We start from the raw sequence: 16,422 nt of genomic DNA, 5'->3' as shown, positions 1-16,422 counted from the left end.
TAGGCAAGGTTAAAGTTTTTCAAAAGTAGATCAAATTCCAAGGTCAAGGTCATGAGGAAAGAATGTTCATATGGTAGGAAAAATCTTAATTGTCACAAGGAATACACCTATGAAATATGAAAGCTACATATGAAACTATGCACCAAAGACAGAAATAACTATAATTATCCCCCCTTTCCAATAGATAGTTTTCAGTAGGCCCAAATTAGCAAGAGTTATTTCCCGTTGGCCGCCATATTGGGGGTCAACATGCTCATATTCCTTCATTATTCAACCAACTTTAACTTCTTATACTGGCCATCGTGGGGTAGGAAGCATTGTTTTTCTGAAATATATACATTTGTTAAAGCCTCCTTTATTTCATAATTCTTATTCAATAAAGATTTTCCCCCAAATATTTCTGCTACACTCTCTTATATTTGGTAAGACAAAGAGGAAAAATTACCAGGTTGACCACCAAAATGGCGTCCAAGGGGAATAACTCAGAGAGAAAATTCGCCATATGAAAACTATCTATACATTTACTCAAAAAACAAATCTCTCTGTTCAATTTTCATCAGTTTCTCTAGTTTCTTTAATACTTTTTTGATGCAAGATTTTTTTAATAAAAAAATAAAATCAAGGCATTACAGAAAAATATAGTCAAAAGTCTCAAAAAATTTTAAGTGCTATTAAAATGTTCCAGACAAGATACGAGTCTACTTAATATAGAATTTTCATGAATGGATCTTTTACTGTGCTCAAGAATTAAATGCACAGAATTCTGTGAGGTTAAATTCATAGGTAAACAAAAAATATATATTGCGTGGCACTTTTCACATCCGTAATAAGAAAAGGCAAGGATAATTGAAAAGGTCCACAAAAATTTTGAAACTATCAACTTTCTCTCAACATATCTGAGATTAAATAATGATGATATATTTTAAAACTACTCCATCAGTCAGAAAATTTTGACACTGTTAAAATGTTCTCACTACTATGTATCAATGTATGACGTTGCAGTTGTTTGGGCTCACAGGACTATGGATATCAGCCTTGTAGCTCAGTTAAGGTTAGAGCATTTTACTAGTAATGCAGGGGTCCCAGGTTCAAATCCAGGTCCAGCCATAATTTTTCTACTTTCCTGTTTGGTGCTGTTGACCACCCCTGGACTCACAGGTGAAAGTCCTGCCAGGGGTTAAGAATCTGGGTTGTGCAATTTAAGGAGGGGGGGAAAGGAGTTGTCTGGGCTAATATGGACTGTTACCCCAGCCTGGATAGCTCAGTAACTAGAAAACTTGACTAGTAATGCAGGGATCCTGGGTTCAATTCCCATTCAGCCATACTTTTTCTCCTTTCCTATTTCAAAGTAAATACCAGAAGGCTTAACTGTAACTTGTAAACTCTCTTTGAAAATTAGCAAACTTTGTCAAGATAAGAGCACTTTAAAACAACAGCTCTCAGATACCAATGTATACATATTTGATAGAATTATCTTGAATGAACACTTTCTTTTGAAAATGAGTTCATTGCAAAGGGGATGGGGGTGACAGTTAGAACAGCAGACCAAGGACAAACATTGTAAGATCTGAAAAGTATGAAACAGTTGAGCAACTCTTATGTTGTATTTTGTTTGTAAGGTGATGAAAATATTTGGAGAGTTTCTTTGAAACTAAGTTAAACACAAATTAGCTACTATATGCATAATGATATTTCAAAAATTCAATTTATTTCCATTCCCAACAACATTATAATAACATTGCATATGGATTCAAAATAATACGATATACAGTAAAAAATTGTAGACTACATAGTACATCTATACATAGTATATATCCATTTATAATAACATCTGGCACATGAAAGTGCAGATAAAATCATTTTTCTAAAGCACATATTCACAACATGTATACATATAATAACATTACCAATGCACATTAAACAAAACCATTTTTATGAGACATGTAGTTGTCACAAATTTTACTGCATACACACATATCATTACACTTGTGAAGCTCCAAGTGATGTTGACTCAGTTTACAACAGTTAGATTTGTACCTTCTGTTAATTTGAAACAGGGCATGTTTATCTCAGTGAAGCAAGTGTCTGCCATTGTTGAGAAAAGTGAACTGAAGAGCATCTTGTTGAGTGATTTAAGTATTTTGAATGCTTATTTTCAAAACACATTGGCTGCCCTATCGATCACGATTGAAGTTATTATGATTTGTTAGAATGTTAACAATATTAATAATGTGTAAGAGTCACTTAAATTTTCCCTCTATTTGTCGTTTGATTGTCTCCCTTTCTTTGATGGCTTTCCAAGCAGCATCTCTCTCCTTCTTTGTTGGGGTTTTCTTCTTCTGTCTGGTAGCCTGGACTTTTCTGTATGCTTCCAGTACCTAGAAAAATCGGTTTCATTCATTGGACAATTTTAAAAAGAAACATGCATGTGAATAATTTTCATCATTTATACATAACCAAAGTGCTTAGTTTTTTTTTTTAATATAAAAGGTGACAAACTAATTTTCAGAGTGCATTTAATTGACAGATCAAACTCCATTATAAAGAAACAATCTCCCTAGGTTATTTCAGACTTTCAGAACTTTTTCATAATCTTACAAACCAGAATCTGTAAACATTACCTCAGCATCAGCGGTGGCTAGCTTCTTTTTCAGCTCCTGTTTTTTGACCTCCTCCTTAGCTTTATCCAGTAGGGTTTTTGTGACTGACACCACATACTGACTAACCGCCTTCAGCTCCTGCTGTTTTTGTCGGAGTTCTGTCAGAATTTCATCGTCTGGATTATCATCTACCTTATCATCACAATCAAGTATTCCTGTGTAAACAAACACACAGAACTTATGTTTATGTAGCTATGTCCTTTCTTTATCATATTACATGTACTGCATTATGACCTTGACTACTAATCATACATCAAAGGTAAAAGCCACTGTTGAGATTATGTTACAAATCAATTGTTAAGTCAATAAATTTGAACTTTAAACTAAATCCCCATGTTTTGTTCAACAGTGCATAAGAGATGTTTTTGTTCTGATTCAAGGAAATTTCATGTAGTATTTGCCAGGGGTGTTAATTGGGGAAGGGAAGGGATGTTCATTTGTTGTCAATAAAGAACAACTAGATTAAATGAAACTGATATCTTCCATGCACACAGTAATAATGCAACAAACATTTTACTCTTTATGAATGCCAGTGGTGGAAGTCATACATAAGTTTATAATACTGTAAACATACTTATTTTAGGCGTTAATCAAATTTCAGCACTTTTCACACTGTTTCTTGACCACAAAGAACACACATATATAGTCAAATCTTTGTTATCTTGAATTTGATGGGTTTGGGTCAGTAAAAAAGCTTTGAGATACCCAAGGGTTCAATAAAGTGAGGGTAAAATTAATAGAGAAAAAGTGACTGGGACTTTCAAATGAATTTGATATATCCATAGTCTTCAAGATATCAGTGTTCAAGATACCATAGTTCAACTACATATGATTGATTAAGCAAATAAATGTAGAAGCTTTGCTTCAAATGTGCTAATTTATGATTACACTACTCAGTTGAAGAATAAAATTTGATTGCGCTTTTTTATGTATGTTTACAGTACCTTGTTTCTCCAGCTTTTTTCTTATTCTCTTCTCGAGGTGGGCAGGGTTTCCAATATTCAGCTGCAATAGTTTACCTGTTCCTCCAGCTCCTTTCTAATTCTCTTCTCCAGGTGGGCAGGGTTACCAATATTTAGCTGCTATAGTTTACCTTGTTCCTCCAGCTCCTTTCTAATTCTCTTCTCCATGTGAGCAGGGTTACCAATATTTAGCTGCTATAGTTTACCTTGTTCCTCCAGCTCCTTTCTAATTCTCTTCTCCAGGTGGGCAGGGTTACCAATATTTAGCTGCTATAGTTTACCTTGTCCCTCCAGCTCCTTTCTAATTCTCTTCTCCAGGTGGGCAGGGTTACCAATATTTAGCTGCTATAGTTTACCTGTTCCTCCAGCTCCTTTCTAATTCTCTTCCCCAGGTGGGCAGGGTTACCAATATTTAGCTGCTATAGTTTACCTTGTTCCTCCAGCTCCTTTCTAATTCTTTTCTCCAGGTGGGCAGGGTTACCAATATTTAGCTGCTTTAGTTTACCTTGTCCCTCCAGCTCCTTTCTAATTCTCTTCTCCAGGTGGGCAGGGTTACCAATATTTACATGTAGCTGCTATAGTTTACCTTGTCCCTCCAGCTCCTTTCTAATTCTCTTCTCCATGTGAGCAGGGTTACCAATATTTAGCTGAAATAGTTTACCTTGTTCCTCCAGCTCCTTTCTAATTCTCTTCTCCAGGTAGGCAGGGTTACCAATATTCAGCTGAAATAGTTTACTTTTTTCCTCCAACTCCTTTCAAATACTCTTCTCCAGGTGGGCAGGGTTACCAATATTTAGCTGCTATAGTTTACCTTGTTCCTCCAGCTCCTTTCTAATTCTCTTCTCCAGGTGAGCAGGGTTACCAATATTTAGCTGCTTTGCCAAAACTCGGGGTGAAATTGCAGGTGCTTCCTCTGGAGATTCTGTAAAATATTAAACTTATTGATAAGAGTTTTGGATAAAAATGAAACTAGCTGGAAGACTATTTCATTTAGCCATTCTCCAGCCCTTAGTTTGATCAGCCTTGGATTACCTTAACTTGGAAAGAAAACTTCCAAATCTAAGGAGCTATAGAAAATTTCACTTGATGACTAACATCTGTGGTCCAGTAAACAGGTTACTTACCTTTTCCTCCTGTGATTTCATTCATTGTGTCATCCATGGGGGTCATGATGTTCTCCTCAATCAGGGCTGACACTAGTCTCTGAGTCAGGGGTCCAAACGGAGATTCCTCCATGTTGCTAAAAATTTATAGAAAATAATGGAAACATTTCTGGCCGTCTCCCTACTTTAGTCTTTAAATGAGGCACTAGTACATTAAATCAAGGTAGTTTTTTTTTTATATATATATATATACATCTGGACTGTGGAGTCTACAAATGCTAAGGTATTACAGTCAAACACACTTATATGGAACACATAAATATTTTCCATGTTTTACAACCTGATAATATTTCTTTACTTTAACAATGTTTTTTTTTGCCACCATGATGATCAAACTAAAATTTCAAGTAAATACCGTAAATATTGAAATTTTTACATCGATTTATTTTTTCGAATCTGGGTCAAAAAGGTGTTGATTAATTTTTATGTTTTAAAATTTTACAAATTGTCATCAGTGCTAAAAATAAAAAGTGCTTAAAATTTTATAACAGTTTATAAGTTACACATGTGCAATGAATTTCGCATGTACATTCACTCCCTTTTCTTTCATCGGGTTTCATTATACATGAGACTAAGTTCTCCCGTAAGATTCTGTCATGCTAGGAATTCGTTGTTAGATAAAACAACTTTCATTACTTTCTTGCAGAAATAATTTAAAAGAGACATACTGCATGTCAAACCATCGGACGATATTGAATGTAGTTAAGGCAAGAATTATAATGGGTAATTAGCTTGAAGTATAAACAGATTTTTTAAAATGACCACTGCTTACGAACACCTGTTCATCAGTTAAAAACTAGAACTGTCCAAAAGGGACAAATACCCCCCACTGGGTTTTTCAGAGAAGGTACCAAATCACTAATGTTTTCTAGATGTGAGAGGTGTTCACATAAAACATTTAGAGTGAAAATTTAATTACTCATTATATTTTTTTTTAATGAATGAAACTAAGGTGCAGCCTAATAAAACATCAATACTAGTAATTACAGTGTTTATAGTTTGCAACTATCTGTCATCTTTGTGAGACATGACACTCTGCAAATTGATTGTTGAAAAAAAAAATATCATAATTAATTATACAAAATCAAATTGATCTTAATACCTTTATATCAAACTCATTTTAAAAATAAAAGGCTGGTTACAGTAACTATGTATTTTGACAGACATAAATTACAATTAAGAGACTTAGACAACAGAGATCTTTATTTCTTTCTGCCGAATTCCCAGGAGATATAGATAAGACCTGCTCGATCAGAGATGCCCTAACAGCTTTCCACACTGAACTCATTAATTAATCTTTAACTGGATGCATGTCCACTCATTACTCCCATGGGACAAATGGATTTACACTACCTGCTGTGTAATGTAAAAACTGTTTTTAATACTTTGTGATTTTTTTTTAGTTCTGATGAGTAGTTTTAAGCTGTAGTTCACATTTTTGTTCAGATGTTCTAGATTCTATGTCTCAAACCTTAGACATGAACCCGAAATGACTAAGTCAATAAAAATGAAAAAAAAAAAACACACCTGTAAAATGCAGAAAAATTATCAAATAATGTTGAAAATACCAGGTGCACATCTTCATATGGTAAATAATAAGTGTACAAATTTTCATACAAATCTATGCAATAGTCTCGGGGAACAGATCCAGACAAAACAACATAATAAAAATGAAAAAAACACCTGTAAAATGCAAAAAAAATTATCCAATCATGATGAAAATACCAGGTGCACACCTTCATATGGCAAAGAATAAGTATACATATTTTTAGACAAATCCTTGCAACAGTTTCCAAGAAATGGTCCGGACAAAATCTCGTCTACAGACAGACGGACGGACAGACGGACAAGCTGATTCCAATATACCCCCCCTAAACTTCGTTTGCGGGGGGTATAAAAAGACATCAGCTGTCAGCAAAATATTTATTTATATTTTTTGTTGCTGATTTATTTTTAAGAAAAATATTTTTGCAAATGCAATGCACGTGCAAATTTGCTAAAGATTTATCTACAGTAAAAATTTCCAGATTTACGGTATGTTACAGGTATAACAAGGTTATTTTGAAGGAGAAACAAATAAATTTAACCAATTCATTCTTAAAAATATGCTCTATACATTAAGATACAAAACAAATATGATTCAATTACAAAAGATTTTGTATATTGTGACTACCTCTGTTCTGCTTTTTTCAGTAATGTTGTTGCATCATTGGAGTTACTCAGGCTGTTGTTGTTGTTGTTATTCTGTCCTCTCCTCTTGTCATTTATTTTAGACCCTTTAAGATGTTAAAAACAAAAACAAAACAAAAACAAGAGGCCCATGGGCCACAACGCTCACCTGAGTTACTTTTGCCCTGCTGTTCTTCACAAGACCTCCCCTTTGTAATATTTATTGCGGCCCCGCCCTACCCCTGGGGGCTATGATTTGAACAATTTAGAATCAACAATACCCAAGGATGTTTCCACATAAGTTTCAGCTTTTCTGGCCCAGTGGTTCTTAAGAAGAAGATTTTCAAAGATTTTGCCTATATATTTCAACGTAAAACTTTGATTCCCTATTGTGGCCCCGCCCTACCCCCGGGGGCTATGATTTGAACAATTTAGAATCTTCACTACCCAAGGATGCTTCCACATAAGTTTCAGCTTTTCTGGCCCAGTGGTTCTTTAAAAGAAGATTTTCAAAGATTTTGCCTATATATTTCAATGTAAAACTTTGATTCCCTATTGTGGCCCCGCCCTACCCCCAGGGGCTATGATTTGAACAATTTAGAATCTTCACTACCCAAGGAAGCTTCCACATAAGTTTCAGCTTTTCTGGCCCAGTGGTTCTTAAGAAGAAGATTTTCAAAGATTTTGCCTATATATTTCAACGTAAAACTTTGATTCCCTATTGTGGCCCCGCCCTACCCCCAGGGGCCATGATTTGAACAATTTAGAATCTACGCTACCCAAGGATGCTTCCACATAAGTTTCAGCTTTTCTGGCCCAATGGTTCTTGAGAAGAAGATTTTCAAAGATTTTGCCTATATATTTCAATGTAAAACTTTGATTCCCTATTGTGGCCCCGCCCTACCCCCAGGGGCTATGATTTGTACAATTTAGAATCTTCATTACCCAAGGATGCTTCCACATAAGTTTCAGCTTTTCTGGCCCAGTGGTTCTTAAGAAGAAGATTTTCAAAGATTTTTCCTATATATTCTTATGTAAAACATTGATTCCACATTGTGGCCCCGCCCTACCCCCGGGGGTCATGATTTGAACAATTTAGAATCTACGCTACCCCAGGATGCTTCTGTATAAGTTTCAGCTTTACTGGCCCTGTGGTTCTTGAGAAGAAGATTTTTTAATGACCCCACCCTATTTTTGTCTTCTCTTGATTATCTCCCCTTGTGAGGGGACTTGGCCCTTCATTTTTACAATTTAAATTCCCCTTCACCCAAGGATGCTTTGTACCAAGTTTGGTCAAAATTGGCCCAGTGGTTCTTGAGAAGAAGTCAAAAATGTGAAAAGTTTACAGACGGACGGACGGACGGACAGACAGACAGACAGACAGACGGACGGACGGACGACGGACAAAATGTGATCAGAAAAGCTCACTTGAGCCTTCGGCTCAGGTGAGCTAACTATGAGAAAGGTGTATTACCCCCCATAATTTCCTCTTTTCACTGCACATAGAATTAATCCTGCTTTAAAAAAAAGTAACATGGGCTGTTATTGAAAAATTACATATTACATTGCTTTGAATTGTAAACGTTTAAATCTATATCAGTAATTCATTTTGAAAATGGTTATTATGGGTCCAAAGGACCCCTCTTACTGACAACAATGAGTCCCATGCCAAAACCAATGCATCCAAATCCAAGGTACTCAATTAGATATTACAGAGGAAATTCTGGTTAAATAGAAAAGGGTTTTGTCCGAAAGTGTAGTTGTTTTATAGAAGCTGTGAGTGGTTTATACTATAATTACTATCAATTGGAAGTATTTGTGGCATGTTAATAATATATTGTCAACAGTGCACCTTAGTTCTATTTTTAGATCGTACATACGATTTCACATGTAATTTGTATCTGTCATAAAATGCACAGAAGCAGACCAGTTGTTCTATTGAATGAAGTAAATAAAGTTTTCTTTTAAAAAAGAAAAATAGCCAGAAGTAGAATGATCAAATGCTTATTAGCTTCTAAGGAAAAAAATAAAACGATTCAGGTTACAGAAAAAATACAAATGTATAGGCCTAGTATATAGTAATACGCTTCAGAAATGTTCCACAGCAGACAAAATTGAACTTTCTTTTTCTGATTATTGTTTCATTGTTAACCGCAATTTAACAGTGAAGTGTGAAATCTGACCTGTTGTTGGCAACCTTGTACCTGTTAAAATCGCTCATGCATATCTCTAAGAACGTGGATATGATACAATCGGCCAAGTTTTGAAGCATACTATACCAAAATAATTTAAAATAATACCTTTTATTTTATAAATTTAATGCGTCCACTGGGATGCACATTTATTGAAATAATGCGTCCCGAGCAAAATTCATGCGTAATTTACGCAGGACGCACACCAAAATGAATCACTGCTATATGGAAAAAAAGAGGCCCATGGGCCTTAACTCTGATCTGAATCATACTGCATTGACAATGAAGCTGAAATTAATTCTTTACTAAGGTTCAACATATAGAGAATATGATGACTCCCTTTACCATCTCTCTGCTCCTCCTGCCAGACGGACAGACAGTAGGGGATTAACCTTCTCTCTGCTCCTTCAATAGGTCTTCCTCTGCCTGCCTGCCTGCCAGACACACAGACAGTAGGGGATTAACCTTCTCTCTGCTCCTCCAATAGGTCCTCCTCTGCCTGCCAGACACACAGACAGTAGGGGATTAACCTTCTCTCTGCTCCTCCAATAAGTCTTCCTCTGCCTGACTGACAGACAAACATACGGACAGTAGGGAACTTGCCATATATGCTCCAACTCCAACAGACAGATGGACGGACAGATGGACAGACAGAAACAATAGGGACTCATCATCTCTCTGCTCCTAAATAGGTCCTCCTTTGCCTGACTGGCAGACAGACAGAAGGACAGACAGACAGTAAGGGACTTACCATCTCTCTACTCCTCTAATAGGTTGTCCTTTGCCTGACTGGCAGACAGACAGACAGATGGACAGACAGACAGACAATAGGGACTTACCATCTCTCTGCTCCTCCAATAGGTCCTCCTCTGCCCATTTCTCTGCATAATGCTTCCCAAGGGGAGGAACTCTGAAATAATCTGCCTCCTCATCATGACTAGTAAGGATGTCCTCCAGGACTTTGATGTCCTCATTTGTTATTTCTGCACAATATGGTTCAACTGAGGCCCAAAATCGATTAACTGCATCATTCTTTGGTAGCCGAGGTAAATCTAATGGAGAATCAGCTGAGAAGTCCAATTCCTGAGCTTTTGTCTACAAATTTGGCACAAAGTTAAACACAACAAAAACTAATTCATTGTCAAACTTTTTTAAGTCCATAAATTTTAAAAGCTTTCTAAAATTATTCCTTCTTTGAAGTATTTTTGCAAAAAAAAAAAAAAAACATAAAGAAACATAGGTAATCAAAGATTACGAAGCTCACCTCGACGAAGGCTATCTATAAGTAAGGCAAATCTCACATCATATTTTTTATAGTTAGTGTTCATCCCAAGATCAATATCCATACAAGTTTGGTTAAAAAAGGACTTATAGATACTTGGAAATAGACCTGCTCAAAAAACTTCTAACCTGTTTACTAATCAAGAAAATTTTGGACAGTTCCAACATCCAAAGCAAGTCTGGAAGTTTTCATCCTTAGATGTACCATCCAAGCTGTTTAATCATAACATGCCATAATATTATATAGCTACTCCAAAAACATTACTCTGGTCACCCATCTGGAAAATGTAGGTCAGATTCAGAATCCAAAACAAGTCTGAAAGTGTCCATCCTAAGATACATCATCCATGCTAATTTGATTAAAATATGGCTAAAATTCACTCATCTGGAAAATCTAGGTCAGATTCAGCATCCAAAGCAAGTGTGGTAGTGTCCATCCCTAGATGCATCATCCATGCAAGTTTGGTCCAGGTAGGGCTTATAGTTACTTGGGAATAGACCTGCTCCAAATATAGGTCAGATCCAACATCCGAAGCAAGTGTGGTAGTGTCCATCCCTAGATGCATCATCCATGCAAGTTTGGTTCAGGTAGGGCTTATAGTTACTTGGGAATAGACCTGCTCCAAATATAGGTCAGATCCAGCATCCGAAGCAAGTGTGGTAGTGTCCATCTCTAGATGCATCATCCATGCAACTTTGGTTCAGGTAGGGCTTATAGTTACTTGGGAATGGACTTGCTCCAAAAACTTTAACCTGGTCACTCATCTGGAAAATCTAGTTCAGATCCAGCATCTGAAGCAAGTGTGGTTGTGTCCATCCCTAGATGCATCATCCATGCAAGTTTGGTTCAGGTAGGGCTTATAGTTACTTGGGAATGGACCTGCTCCAAAAACTTTAACCTGGTCACTCATCTGGAAAATCTAGGTCAGATCCAGCATCTGAAGCAAGTGTGGTAGTGTCCATCTCTAGATGCATCATCCATGCAAGTTTGGTTCAGGTAGGGCTTATAGTTACTTGGGAATGGACCTGCTCCAAAAACTTTAACCTGGTCACTCATCTGGAAAATCTAGGTCAGATCCAGCATCTGAAGCAAGTGTGGTTGTGTCCATCCCTAGATGCATCATCCATGTAAGTTTGGTTCAGGTAGGGCTTGTAGTTACTTGGGAATGGACCTGCTCCAAAAACTTTAACCTGGTCACTCATCTGGAAAATCTAGGTCAGATCCAGCATCCGAAGCAAGTGTGGTAGTGTCCATCCCTAGATGCATCATCCATGCAAGTTTGGTCCAGGTAGGGCTTGTAGTTACTTGGGAATGGACTTGCTCCTAAAACTTTAACCTGGGACGCCGACGCTAACGCCGACGCCAACGCCGGGGGTATAGCATAAGCTCATCTCGACTTCGTCGAGGTGAGCTAAAAATAGAAAACCTTACAAAAACAAACCCCAAATTTAAATAGGACAGTAGGCCAAGGGTTTGTGAAGTTTTTTCGAGGAGAAAAACACATCAGAAATTCCTGCTTTATACTGAATAAGATATTACATAATTTTCATCACCAGTAACTTTTCCATCTCACCTGAGCAATTTTACTCTTGGGTCGTCCTGGACCTGGGGGAGTAGGATGAGATCCTTTACCACTCTCAGAGCTTTTAAATTTCTTATTCGGTTTGTCTTCAATTACTTTGCCTCTTTTACCAGAAACAGGAGCTTCAGACTGAAAATATTATATTTTCAAAAAATATCTTTTAAGATTCATATTATAAAACTTAAAGACAAAATATCTCATCAGATTTAATTGCATCATTTATCAATATTGTATCAAAAACCAAAGTTCTGGGAAAATCCTATAAAGGAGCAAAATAATAATGCTGCTAAATACATATTTTTTCCATAGAATATTGACTATTACAAATCTATTTCCAGATTATTAACATTATTCATAACATTTAACATATACAAACATTATTCCGAGACCTAAAAACAAATAAATTCATAGCCGAACGAAAAATTCATAGAAATTCTAACCTAAGTAAAAAAAAAAAAGCATCTGGATACCTTGCCGGCCTTAAAACCCTTGATATCTTTCTTGTCTGCCCAGTTGACTAGAATTTGTTTCTCGTTTTCCAGCTGTTTTAGTCTTAGACCTGCTGCCGCTAATAGAGTCTCGAGGTCTGACTGGATTGAGTCCAGCTCTTCGACTCCAATACCATCCTCCTCAGACCGAGACAGAACTACAAAACAATAATGCTTACAATGTACAACAGAGTCTCTAGATTTGATATCAAAGCCTTGCTAGAACATATATCAGAAAATGATTTGCTAGCCACACATAGAATTCCAACTGGACAGAAAGATCAGCGTTTAAATATTGTAGGTAAGTTTATATACAAGAACTTGAAAGAATGGTTTATTGTATAAGCAAGATTACATATAACCAAGTTTAGTCAGTCCTAGACATTTTCTTGTAGGTGGATCAAGGATCACTGTGTTTAATTTGCATTTACTGCAGATCATTCAATACAAAATCATGGTAAACAGTAAAAAAGGATAGGCAGTATTGAGTAGGTATTGTGGGTATAGAAGAGAAATTGATGAGAATTTCAGCTCTCCTAGTACTTACTATGAGTACAGAAGAGAAATCTTACACTCTATGGGTACAGAAGAAAACCTTAAACTCTGATAGTTAATGTGAATAATAAACAGAAATCACTCTTACAATACATATAGAAGATAAATCTTGCACTCTTAGTACTTACCATACTATGAACTACATGTAGTACTTACTATGGGTACTGAAGTACTAGTACTTACTATGGGTATTGAAGAGAAACATTGAGTACTTATTGTGGGTATACTGGTAAAGAGAAATTTTACACTCTAGTACTTACTGTGGGTAAAGAAGAGAAAATTTACACTCTAGTACTTACTGTGGGTAAAGAAGAGAAAATTTACACTCTAGTACTTACTGTGGGTAAAGAAGAGAAAATTTACACTCTAGTACTTACTGTGGGTAAAGAAGAGAAAATTTACACTCTAGTACTTACTGTGGGTATAGAAGAGAAAATTTACACTCTAGTACTTACTGTGAGTAAAGAAGAGAAAATTTACACTCTAGTACTTACTGTGGGTAAAGAAGAGAAATCTTACACTCTAGTACTTACTGTGGGTAAAGAAGAGAAAATTTACACTCTAGTACTTACTGCGGGTAAAGATGAGAAAATTTACACTCTAGTACTTACTGTGGGTAAAGATGAGAAAATTTACACTCGAGTACTTACTGTGGGTATAGAAGAGAAATTTTACACTCTAGTACTTATTGTTGGTAAAGAAGTGAAATCTTACACTCTAGTACTTACTGCGGGTAAAGAAGAGAAATCTTACACTCTGGTACTTACTGTGGGTATAGAAGAGAAATCTTACACTCTGGTACTTACTGCGGGTAAAGATGAGAAAATTTACACTCTAGTACTTACTGTGGGTAAAGATGAGAAAATTTACACTCGAGTACTTACTGTGGGTATAGAAGAGAAATTTTACACTCTAGTACTTATTGTTGGTAAAGAAGTGAAATCTTACACTCTAGTACTTACTGCGGGTAAAGAAGAGAAATCTTACACTCTAGTACTTACTGTGGGTATAGAAGAGAAATCTTACACTCTGGTACTTACTGTGGGTAAAGAAGAGAAAATTTACACTCTAGTACTTACTGTGGGTAAAGAAGAGAAATTTTACACTCTAGTACTTACTGTGGGTAAAGAAGAGAAATTTTACACTTTAGTACTTACTGTGAGTAAAGAAGAGAAAATTTACACTCTAGTACTTACTGTGAGTAAAGAAGAGAAAATTTACACTCTAGTACTTACTGTGGGTAAAGAAGAGAAATTTTACACTCTAGTACTTACTGCAGGTAAAGAAGAGAAAATTTACACTCTAGTACTTACTGAGGATAAAGAAGAGAAAATTTACAATCTAGTACTTACTGTGGGTAAAGAAGAGAAAATTTACACTCTAGTACTTACTGTGGGTAAAGAAGAGAAATTTTACACTCTAGTACTTACTGTGGGTAAAGAAGAGAAAATTTACACTCTAGTACTTACTGTGGGTAAAGAAGAGAAATTTTACACTCTAGTACTTACTGTGGGTAAAGAAGAGAAATTTTACACTCTAGTACTTACTGTGGGTAAAGAAGAGAAATCTTACACTCTAGTACTTACTGTGGGTAAAGAAGAGAAAATTTACACTCTAGTACTTACTGCGGGTAAAGATGAGAAAATTTACACTCTAGTACTTACTGTGGGTAAAGATGAGAAAATTTACACTCGAGTACTTACTGTGGGTATAGAAGAGAAATTTTACACTCTAGTACTTATTGTTGGTAAAGAAGTGAAATCTTACACTCTAGTACTTACTGCGGGTAAAGAAGAGAAATCTTACACTCTGGTACTTACTGTGGGTATAGAAGAGAAATCTTACACTCTGGTACTTACTGCGGGTAAAGATGAGAAAATTTACACTCTAGTACTTACTGTGGGTAAAGATGAGAAAATTTACACTCGAGTACTTACTGTGGGTATAGAAGAGAAATTTTACACTCTAGTACTTATTGTTGGTAAAGAAGTGAAATCTTACACTCTAGTACTTACTGCGGGTAAAGAAGAGAAATCTTACACTCTAGTACTTACTGTGGGTATAGAAGAGAAATCTTACACTCTGGTACTTACTGTGGGTAAAGAAGAGAAAATTTACACTCTAGTACTTACTGTGGGTAAAGAAGAGAAATTTTACACTCTAGTACTTACTGTGGGTAAAGAAGAGAAATTTTACACTTTAGTACTTACTGTGAGTAAAGAAGAGAAAATTTACACTCTAGTACTTACTGTGAGTAAAGAAGAGAAAATTTACACTCTAGTACTTACTGTGGGTAAAGAAGAGAAATTTTACACTCTAGTACTTACTGCAGGTAAAGAAGAGAAAATTTACACTCTAGTACTTACTGAGGATAAAGAAGAGAAAATTTACAATCTAGTACTTACTGTGGGTAAAGAAGAGAAAATTTACACTCTAGTACTTACTGTGGGTAAAGAAGAGAAATTTTACACTCTAGTACTTACTGTGGGTAAAGAAGAGAAAATTTACACTCTAGTACTTACTGTGGGTAAAGAAGAGAAATTTTACACTCTAGTACTTACTGTGGGTAAAGAAGAGAAATTTTACACTCTAGTACTTACTGTGGGTAAAGAAGAGAAATTTTACACTTTAGTACTTACTGTGGGTGTACTTTGGACATTGGGTAACATGGTCCACTGGTTCTAGGTCAGGGAACTGCAGAGGACAGTCTTTGTCATTGGCAGTTTTCCCCTTTCCCTTCATTATTTACTTTTCCTTTTTGATGCCTGAACAGAAAAAAAACTTGCAAATAAGTAGACACTTTAATACAATATATTTAATATATAACATGAAAATGTGACTAATTTAAGCCAATCTGCAAGCTGTTTTGACTAAACGACTATAAATTTAAGTATCTGATCATTAAAAGTTTTTTTAAAAAAAAACGCAAACCCTGAAAACAGGTCCTACTAAACAGAGAACTCTGAAGAACCATAAAGAACCCAAATGATTTTAATTATTGTATACTCCTGTATACATGTAAATGACTTATTTATCTTTTTAATATTTAGTATAAAAGAAAGATCAAATTTTAAAAATATATTTTGCACATGTTAAATGCTTATTATCATTTAAAAACTAATCTCTAAGGACTTTAGCATACTTTTTGTGATAAAAAAGAAATTAATCTTATAATGAATAAGTTAAGGGATGGGTATAACCAAAAATTTTGTATTGCGAAATATCACGATTCTTCCAAATAATATCATATTTTTATGCACAATTTTACTATGGTTTTATATTAAATTATATAGACATGTCCAGTACAATCTTTTGATATAGCTAAATAGCTTGAAATAGCTTTATAGCTTTATTAATCTATTCAAAATA

At 35.6% G+C, this 16,422-nt stretch overlaps 1 protein-coding gene across 1 annotated transcript; it reads right to left on the bottom strand.

Annotated features, from left to right (window-relative positions):
- Positions 1 to 1,683: 1,683 nt before the first annotated feature.
- On the bottom strand, positions 1,684 to 15,814 carry LOC133191129 (transcriptional adapter 3-B-like). Its single transcript, XM_061326831.1, has 9 exons — positions 15,693 to 15,814; positions 12,481 to 12,656; positions 12,002 to 12,139; positions 9,986 to 10,241; positions 6,959 to 7,061; positions 4,747 to 4,862; positions 4,434 to 4,544; positions 2,622 to 2,815; positions 1,684 to 2,378 (listed from the first exon to the last, which is right to left on the bottom strand). Exons 1-9 carry the CDS (start codon positions 15,793 to 15,795, stop codon positions 2,241 to 2,243), a joined length of 1,335 nt encoding a protein of 444 aa, XP_061182815.1. The 5' UTR covers positions 15,796 to 15,814; the 3' UTR covers positions 1,684 to 2,240.
- Between the last annotated feature and the right edge of the window lie 608 nt (positions 15,815 to 16,422).

This window comes from Saccostrea echinata, unplaced genomic scaffold (genome assembly GCF_033153115.1).
Source record: "Saccostrea echinata isolate AGI-Se365-2 ecotype Australia unplaced genomic scaffold, CSIRO_AGI_Sech_v1 ptg000023l, whole genome shotgun sequence".
In the NCBI taxonomy this organism is placed as follows: Eukaryota; Metazoa; Mollusca; class Bivalvia; order Ostreida; family Ostreidae; genus Saccostrea; species Saccostrea echinata.
Note: the sequence above shows the minus strand (reverse complement) of the source record. Positions and strands in the feature narration are given on the sequence as shown.

What these genes read in the sequence shown, in the direction of transcription:
- LOC133191129 (XM_061326831.1), bottom strand. Translation starts at nt 15,795, where the DNA reads ATGAAGGGAAAGGGGAAAACTGCCAATGACAAAGACTGTCCTCTGCAG. An exon ending in TGAAATCACAGGAGGAAAAG is followed by an intron (nt 4,545 to 4,746) that starts GTAAGTAACCTG and finishes AATATTTTACAG; the next exon opens with AATCTCCAGAGGAAGCACCT. An exon ending in TAGCCACCGCTGATGCTGAG is followed by an intron (nt 2,379 to 2,621) that starts GTAATGTTTACA and finishes CGATTTTTCTAG; the next exon opens with GTACTGGAAGCATACAGAAA.